At 38.8% G+C, this 9840-nt stretch overlaps 1 protein-coding gene across 4 annotated transcripts; it reads left to right on the top strand.

The window, feature by feature from the left end:
* Positions 1 to 705: 705 nt before the first annotated feature.
* Positions 706 to 9025, top strand: LOC6636918 (uncharacterized). 4 transcript variants are annotated; one of them, XM_015168168.3, is made up of 3 exons: positions 706 to 919; positions 2786 to 3930; positions 5315 to 9025. In XM_015168168.3, exons 2-3 carry the CDS (start codon positions 3399 to 3401, stop codon positions 6721 to 6723), a joined length of 1941 nt encoding a protein of 646 aa, XP_015023654.1. In that variant the 5' UTR covers positions 706 to 919; positions 2786 to 3398; the 3' UTR covers positions 6724 to 9025. The 4 variants fall into 4 exon arrangements, with proteins under 4 accessions (XP_015023654.1, XP_002060374.1, XP_032291512.1 ...); XM_002060338.4 differs by lacking the exon at positions 706 to 919 and adding an exon at positions 953 to 1644; XM_032435621.2 differs by lacking the exon at positions 706 to 919 and having other exon boundaries at positions 2725 to 3930.
* The last annotated feature ends 815 nt before the right edge of the window (positions 9026 to 9840 follow it).

The following is a 9840-nucleotide window of genomic DNA, read 5'->3' as shown; positions in this document are numbered from 1 at the left end:
TTTGAAAATAAGCAGACTCTGCTTCCTGCGCTCAAATTGTTAATAAACAGGAATAAACCACATAAAGATGCCAACAAATAGCTAAATAACTTTAAAATTTCGACTAGCACAAACATAAACATGGCAAAAAAAAGCTAAGCTGATGGTCTATATAAAAATCCTTATTTACCTTAAAAATAGCTGGCATTACAAATTAATAATTGACAGGGAGAGTCGTCATAAAGATGCCAAAATTATAGCTAAATCAATTTAGAATTCCATCTCCATCCAGCTAGAAAGTAGCTGGCATCTTAAAAGTCAGCTGACTCCACGCTCTAAGCACAAATTGATAACAATCCGGAATAGTGCACATAAACATGCCAAAAAAAAGCAAAATCAATTCAAACATTCTCTAAAAATAGCCAAACTTAGCTAGAAAATAGTTGGCAGCGCCGAGCACCAGCCAACACCATCTAAGCGTTGCGTTGCCGTTGTTGGATTTGGTTTTGCTGCTGACCCGAAATCACGCACACTCGCTGTAAATTACACACATACACGCATACTCTCACGCTCATATTCATTTGGCTGTGTGTGTATCACAGTCACGACGGCAACTGTGACGTGACGGTAACGGTAACGGTAACAGCAACAGTAAAAGCAACGGCAACGGCAACGAAAAGCTGCGAACACGAAGCGCACAGAGTAGAAGAAGGGAGTGGTACGTCAATAACTGACGCACAGCGGCAGCAAATTATGTTTAAAACCAAAAGTCCATAGTGTTTCCAATATAAATATATTCAATTCAATTCAATTATTCAACATAAAAATAAAAGCAACTGTAATATTTATAAATAATACTCGTACAAAGTGCAAAACTACGCCAGCAAAAAAAAAAAAAAGAAGAAAAGTGCAACAACAAATGCCAGCGAAAAAAAAGGAGGTGTGCAATTTTCAACAGGCTTACAAAAATCTAATTTACAAAACGAATGCAAAGAAACTCAACTGAATTTTCGGCAAATTTACCCCCAGAGAAACAACATGAAAATCGTGTAAAACTGATAGAAAACTCAATTTATGCATGAGTTATTTTTTCACTGCTGCGTCAACGTTTAACTGTAAACTTTTGTTGCATGTGACGTATGCAACAAAGTGCCGAATGATGTACATGTGTGTGTGTGAGTGTGAGTGTCGTATACCGAAGGCTCTAACCGTACTCGCTGCAAGAGCGAGCGCTGCAAAGTATGCAATAAATTTGCGCATTGTTTATGTGCAACGCTAATGGGCTGGAGGGGCTGGCGAGGAGGGGGGACTCCGATCGAAACGAGAATGAGAGAGAAATAGTGAGAGGGAGAGAGGGAGTGAGGCACAGTGAGGTAGGCTAGGGCAACCAACAGTTGACTATTTGTTGCATGTATGCCTCACTCAACACTCGCTACTCGCCAGCTTTCGCTCTCGCTCTCGCTCACTCGTCACTCTCTTGCATACTGTATGTCGCACTCTCTCTTTCTCTCTCTTTGGTGTGCTGTTCGTATTCAATTCACACAACATTCGACAAGTGCAGAGTGAAACAAGTTGTTGTTGCTGAAACACAGCGAACAACGAAATTTTTTTCACTTATTCTTGTTCAATTTTCAACGATTTCGAGCTTCAAAAATATAACCAAAAGTGCGTACAATTAATTGCAATAAGTGTACAAATAATAGCAAAGTTTTTAATAGCGTTTAATCTTAAAACAACAAACGGCAAACGCAATCGAAGTCTGCATTTCCTAAACAAAGCCAACGAGTTCACGAGTATGCGCCATTTTAAAAAGTGGGATAGGGATAGATAGTTTCCTTCCACTGGAACAGCATACAAATTCCCGTCGCCCATTACCCCTAACCCCCCATCCGCCTCAACCAGCCCATACTCGAACTTCCACTTTCGGTATATTAAATAAACTGTTTCTAAAATGTTGCAACCAGAAAACAAAATTAAATATGATATCCGCATAATAAAACGTTCCGAATAAAGTGTTAGTCGTGTTAAGGGTGGGCTAGTTGGGGGCGTCTATTGGAAGGCAGCTTCTTGCTCCAATCGTTATGTGAACAGCATCCGAGCGTGAATTTGTTTACAAAGCAATGTTGTATAAACTTAACATATCCCATAAAATGAACCCGAAAATCACAGTGCTAAAATTTAAACAAAAAATTGTGATAAATATTAAATTCTGATAAACATTAATTCTCTCTTATCTGATCTTTGTAGGAATCAGTTCCGCAATATTTCTATCTAATCTATTTTTTAATCTACTAGATTTCTCTTTCCATTTAACTCCAATTCTACTAAGTATCTTTTATCTGTTCGTGAGGGAAGGAAGTTGCCCAATAAATCTATTTATATTTTATTTATTATTTTATTTACTCTGATAACTGATTTTAATTTTTTATAGTAAATCTCGTAAAGTTAAAGCTAGTTAATACTATTAAGTGTCTGTTATCTGTTCTTTAAGGAAGAAGTTCCCCAATATTTATATCTATGCTTTAAGCAAATTAATTATCTCTTATTTTATCTTTGAGGAAAGAAGTTCCTCAGTAATTATATATATTATTTTATTCACTCTGATTATTCATTTTAAAATTCTATAGTGAATCTATTTAAGTGAAAGCAAATACTATTAAGTATATTTTACCTGACCTTTAAGGGAATCAGCTCCGCAATGTATCTAATCTATTACATAGTCTACTAGATTTTTCTTTTCATTTAACTCTAACAATTTATTTAAAATTTTCAAAGCTAATTCTATTATTTTTTCCGTTCTATAAAGAACTTTAACTAATTTACACGGAAACTGCAACGCAACAACGAGAGCAATTTCTTTAGTGATTCTTTCCAAGCGAAACTACGCGTATTAAATAAAGTGATATAAACAAGAAACTGCAGATGTTATAGGGTAAACGCTTGGAGTGCTTGGGCCTGTGGAGGAGAGCCAAAGCCGAGTGCCGACGGAATCAAGATCAGGATCAACGATGCCCGCTAGTCGCAGCCGGCACGGGAACGGGCACAACAAAGCAGCAGCAGAAGCAGAAGTAGGAGTAGGAGTACAAGTAAAAGTAGAAGCGGAGCCGATATCTGTATCCGGTGCAGAGGAAGCGCTACTCTCAAGGCAGCTCATGTCAAAGTCGAAGTCAAAGTCGGAGTCGGAGTCAAAGTGAAGCATTTTACTCTGCAGACCACTCTGGAGTCGATGTGAAAGAAGGTTGTGCTATATCTAAATATTAAACAAATAATCTAACTAAATAACAAAATTAAACATAAGTAAAAAAAAAAAAAAACAAAAGGAATATAAAGAGAAAAGGATATACGGGGTGAATACTCATAAGTAGTTTATAAAACTTTATTGGACGACCCAAACTGGCAACAGAGACGAAGACGACACAATGTCTGTGGACTTTATACTGCCCAATCGCAACAAGATACAAACGATTGCTTACGCGAGCAAGAAATATGCGCCAGTCACTGAATCCCACAGCTGGCGACGCCCCAAGTCAAAGCCGAGCAGCAGCAGCAGCCGGAACGGAAGCGGGAACGGGAGCGGGCAACAGACGCTGCGAAAACTGAGGCCGGCGGCCACATCCAATGTGGACAAATCCCATCCGGTGCTGCGCAATGCCAATAACAATAACAGTAACCCACACAATGGCAAGATGACGGTCAAGTCTGGCCCCAAGGATAAGGATAAGGAGTCTAAGCGCGGCGGCAGAGCTGCGCTCAAGCGTGAGATAATCGAGTTGGACGAGGATGAGGGAAATGTGGTGGCCCAGCCGGACGACGAGCAGCAATTGGAATGGTCGGCAGCACAGTCCCTGGTGCAAATGAACTCTAAGCAGGAGCGCCGTCTAGGAACGGGAGCAGCAACTGGAGCTGTAACAGCAACAGGAGCTGGAGCCAAGGCAGTCTCAGCAGCCGCAGGTAGGTGCAACAGTTAACCACAAATCCACTTTCCGTTCCTGCCCAGAAATGGCGTCACAACAATATGAACAGGTGGCTGCGACAATTTGTGTACTCGTATTTATTTTTAGTAGCCGCTGTTCCAATGTTCGCCCACATTTTATTACCGCCACCCACTTGGTCATTGGACGCCTCTGCTCACCCGCCCTCTGCCTTGCTTTCAGCCGTGCTCCGTGCGCGTGTTTGACATTGTTGCCGTTAGCTAATCTTTTTAGCGTATGCTGGCATTTTTCATGTTTGCCTTCTTGTCAATGTTGTCGTTGTTGTTGTCGCTGCTTGTTGCTCTTGACAAAGGCTGCGGAGCAGCAAATGCAAACACGAAAACCAACACGCGCCATTGTCATGAAAGGATCAAAATGCGGCTTGTGGGGGGGGGGGGGGGGGGTCACTTGTAGTCGCAAGTCTTATCGATTCACCATACGAAATGTAAGAGGCCAGACCTAGAAATAATGACATCCCCCTATTCGCACCACTAACGAAAGGCAACAAAAAATACTAAAGAATGCGGTTATGGTATATTCAATCATAGGGCGTCACGGATTAAAGCCCAAATGGTCACACTCATTAGTAATCGAATTCAGCTGCACAGCTTTTTGGAGCTTAATTGAAACTCTTTAAAATTATTTGCATGCTGCATTAATACGTAAATTCGGGATTAAATGTATATTCAACAAGTAAGAGTGCCTCATTCGGCAGGGCTTGACCTGCTGGTAGCCGAGCCACAAGCTGTTACAAGCTTTCGAAATTTCTTTCATGATTTTTGTACTCCGATACTTATCGATATTGAGGAGGAAAACCAACGTAGGATATACCAGAGAAGAACGAGCACCACGGACTTAAACAGACAATATCAGACGTGGATACATATTCTTAACCCTTCAACCTGATCACGAATATATATGCAAACACATGTATAAAGTAGAAAACTGTTTGGAAAGCTGCAGTGAAAATTCGAAAAAATGTAACTAGTTCTTAAAATCTTCGATTATTCACCCGGACTATTCCCAACCAAATATTTATCTAAGGAGAATATTTACTAGATCTTTAAACTATTTCCGTTATTTGTCTCACATTTGTCAATACCGGCCACGGAATACGATAATTAATTGCTATCTGGAGAAAATGTCAGCAAGTGCAGTTGACAGATAGCGTGATGTCAACTAATTTTGGCACTTTTCCAGATTGTCAAAGAGTTCAAATATTGTGAATTAGATTTATTATGGAGTTAACAAACAATGGAGATAACGTGCAAGGAGAGTGCTGTGATATGCCCTTAGATTGTCAGTGGCTTTTCAGGCAGAACTCGAATTTGTTGGCAATAATCCGTTTAAAACGCTTTTTACAGTATCTATGCGCCGTCCAGTGGCCTTTGGTCGCGCCCCGGCCGAGGATGGCAAGGTGATCTTCTATGCGCCGCCGGCCAATGCCAACGGCTCCGCCAGACAACCCCAGCCCATAGCCATAAAGCGCGAACGGGAGCAACAAGTGGCAGCGGCTGCAGCTGCGGCGGCGACCTCGGCCTTATACAGGGGACGCAGCGTGGAGGAGACGGAGGCGGCACATGATCTGCTGTCCTTGTCGCAAAGTCTACCGCCGCTAATTCCGCCCTGTGTGGTGACCATTATGAAGCAAGAGATTTTGCAGAAGCCGCCGGAACATTGCCTACCCGTTATGCAGGAGATTCCGAACAAGTCGCCGCAGTCGCCGCCGCCGCCGCCATCGCCAGCGCCGTACCAGAGCAGCAGCAGCAGCAGCAGCAATGGAGCCAGCTCCAATATCCGGTTCATTGGTAGCAGCTCCTACGACTTGTTGAGCAGCGCGCCCGAAACATCGAACAATTGTTCGCCGCTGACGCCGCCCAATTCCGATCACAGCTCCGATGTGGACATCGACATGTCCTCCTCGTCCGAATCCGGCCAGCTGCACTGGAACAAGCAGCCGCCGCCTCAGCAGCAGCAACAGCGTGCCTCCGCTTTGAAGATGTGTCTCAATATGCTCGACGGCCGCACCAAGGCCAGCAAGGCGGCCACCAAGGATAAGGAGCAGCAGCAGCAGCAGCTGCGTCCCAAGAGTGTCAACAGCAGCCAAAGCAGCAGCAGCAGCAGCGCCACCAGTGATCAAGCAACTGGAGGAGCAGGAGGAGGAGGAGCTGCACCCGCTGGCGAGAACTATGCCAAGCGTAAGCGCGGCTGCTACAAGTGTTCCGAGTGCGGCAAGCAATATGCCACCTCGAGCAATCTGTCGCGCCACAAGCAGACGCACCGCTCCCTGGACTCACAATCGGCCAAGAAGTGCAATACCTGCGGCAAGGCGTATGTCTCGATGCCTGCGCTGGCGATGCATCTATTGACGCACAAACTCTCGCACAGCTGCGATATCTGTGGCAAGCTGTTCTCGCGCCCGTGGTTGCTACAAGGCCATCTGCGTTCCCACACCGGAGAGAAGCCGTACGTGTGCGTGCAGTGTGGCAAAGCGTTTGCGGATCGCTCCAATCTGAGGGCCCACATGCAGACGCACTCTGGCGACAAGAACTTCAAGTGCCTGCGCTGCAACAAAACCTTTGCTCTGAAATCGTATCTGAACAAGCATCTGGAATCGGCCTGCCTGCGGGATGCAGGCGCCAAAAATGTGGACGGTGACGATGAGGATCTGGATGACGAGGATGATCTGAAGCATGATAACGACGAGCACGACGAACTCGAGGCGGACGAGCTGGACAGCGATGAGAACAGCCAGGATATTGTGGTAGCCTAAGCTTATCTAATATATATGCAACTTAAAACTTTATGAAACTTTATACCGAAAATCCTATAAGCAATACTCGAGCACCCTTCCCGAAGGAAATATATAAATCAAATCAGTCAACTAGCAGCTTATTCAGAGTAGTTTTGAGCATGTCGAGCATGTGGAATGTGTTGGTAACGTCTTGGATGCCAGTTCTAGATCTCAAGAGTCAATAACATGTTTTCAAAAGCAGTTATAATACATATTATTATTACACATTATTATTACCTTCAATTATTAACATTATCTGACCTTTTCCTGTCCGGAATGAGCGAATCTCTCCAAGTTGGGCATTTTTATTGAATGAAACAAAAGAAAAAACTAAAACAAAAGGTTTAATATGAAATCCAAAATGTAACTTATAGTAAAAATCTGACACAACGAATATTATGGAACATAAGTAGAAATTCTATATATACACACAGATCAAATAAGCATATATACAAGAAGCAATGAAAAAGAACAAACAAACAAACAAAAAAGGCAAATTATATATTATATATATATATATATATACCTATATCTATATAAATTATATGAGTACATAGCGAGCAGAACCAATTTGCATGTTTTTTGGTAAAAAAAATACCTACTTTAAGGCATCGTTTTAGGGCTCTAGAGTTTATATAGATACATAACCTAATATATGAGTACTACGAGTATTATGTCTATCTCGAAGGGATACTCGTATAAGGTAAAAAAAAAAAACAGCTCATTTCGAAACTTAGCAACTAATTAACTAGTGGATTTTTTAGCACTTCCCGTAACTATCTCTCGCTCTTAGTCTTTTGAATATTTACTTAACACAAGGCATCAAGTTCGGTAGGCCAACAAGCAACAGATTAGCAATGAAAAATGATAATACTCACAATTTTAAACTGCAACAACTTTATATTCGAACCCTATTTAAAATGAATAACTTCCATAATATGCTCTAACTCGATAAACAAAAAACTACTTCAATTACTTAGAATGGAAATTAAAATTAATGAGAAAACAATTTAGAAACATATCACAAGGACAATACTTAAACATAAATGCATTCAATTTAAAAATATATAAAAAATATAAAAAAAAAAACAAACAACATAAGCAAAATTCAATTAAGATATAAAACGTACATTCTCATACAAAACAAAAACTACAATTGCAACATAGTTATTTTATTACTAGACTTAAATTATGTAAATATAATCCAGATTATAAACTAATTTTATACAAAAAGAAATTCCCAAATGAAACACCAACTTCGGCCTGAAGTCGAAGTGCACTAATCCGCGCAAATGTCTGATGAGTTTTGGGTTAAATAATTTTCAAAAATTAAACCCCTTAAATCCAATTGCGCGGGTTATCTTTGAGAAGTTTGGGCAAGCATCTGAAAGTTTCAAGAGATGTTCGATTCGATGTTCGAAACGGGAAGAGGGAGGAAGACGATGCGAAAGTAGATGAAGCACTTGTAAAACAAAATGACAACTAAAAGCAATTCCAAAAGTAAGTGACATAGTTTTAAAAAACGTAACTCTATTAAATCGAAAAGTATATATTATAAATATATATACACCAAACATGTATTTATTTTACGCGTAGTTTTATTCTGAAACCGTAAGATAATTGATAAAAAAACAAAAAAAAACTAATAGAAGGCAAAAACACAAATATAAAAGCAAAACCCATTTAATTAAATTGTCAATTACGATTATTTCATAATTTAAGAATTATAAAGCTGACGCTGATAGAGGTTATTTTTTAATGCATATATAGAAGTATATATATATTGAAGAGAGGCAGTTTTATATCAAAATTAAGCATAGTGAAAACACAAACAAAAACATTGAAAACAATTCGAACTTAATTATACAACGAGAAAGAAAAGAAAACAAAATATATACATATATTAATTATTAACTTCGGAGGTACATGGACAGGCGCAAACACACACACACACACATACACAAACACACACACACACACACACACACACACATTCACGCACACATTTTATAATAATTACAAATAAAAGTATATTTAAAAAAAACAACAATTATATCCGTATATACATACGTGTATTAATGTAATACAAATGCAAATGCATTTGCCATTTGCCGTATCAAATAGCAAAAAAAAGAAAAAAAGAAATAATTGAGATTAGAATTTAGACCACAGTGCTATGTGCAATTGTTTATAGGGCCATAGTTGAAATCGTGTTTATGCATGGCTTTATTGAAGATTATTGATAGCGTTTTAAATAGCATTAAATGCCTATATACATACATACACATATATACTATATATATATATATATTTATATATACAAATATATATATATACAAATTATATATATACATATATAAATATATATATATATATATATATATATATAAATAAATAAATAAATTCCATTGAACAGTAGTGGTAACAATTATGTGATTTGCAATTTTACATTCAAAATATATACATACCAATATATATATATATATATATATGTATATATATACATATATATATACATATATAACAAATAATTACGAACAAATATATTGTATATTGAGGCAAGCGTTTAATTGATTCATTTACAAATTAGAATTATTTATACACATAATATACCACAACAAAAATAAAACATGAAAAACAAAACGCAAGCCAAATATTTTTGCACAGATGCTTTGTGTTAGACTTACAAAAAGCAAAATACTCCCTCATTTGACCAGGACCCTGAGAAGTGTGCACTTATTCCCCGCCCTGAGAGCCCCCCCCCCCGCACTCACACACACACACACACACACACACACACGCACACACAAATTGGTTGGCAATCCTTGCAGATTTTTTGAGCCATCAGCAAATGAGATCAAGTTCAATGACACCAATTAAATTTTAATTATACAAATGAGATATTTTATAAAATGATAAAAACCATTAAAATAAATATAAAAAAAAAACGTAAATATATATATAGATATATATATATATATATTAATTTATATATTAATATATTAGAGATGCAAAAAGACTTGAACCAGTTATATATACATTTAAATTGAAACATATTGTGAACTTCATTTAATATATGGTATATACACACACACA

The sequence above is a fragment of the Drosophila virilis genome, chromosome 3 (assembly GCF_030788295.1).
Source record: "Drosophila virilis strain 15010-1051.87 chromosome 3, Dvir_AGI_RSII-ME, whole genome shotgun sequence".
NCBI lineage: Eukaryota > Metazoa > Arthropoda > Insecta > Diptera > Drosophilidae > Drosophila > Drosophila virilis.
Note: the sequence above shows the minus strand (reverse complement) of the source record. Positions and strands in the feature narration are given on the sequence as shown.

Bases quoted from the DNA above. Each gene is read 5' to 3' on its own strand.
- LOC6636918 (XM_015168168.3), top strand. From the start codon at position 3,399: ATGTCTGTGGACTTTATACTGCCCAATCGCAACAAGATACAAACGATT. The intron at 3,931-5,314 runs GTAGGTGCAACA...CGCTTTTTACAG, and splicing joins GGCAGTCTCAGCAGCCGCAG to TATCTATGCGCCGTCCAGTG.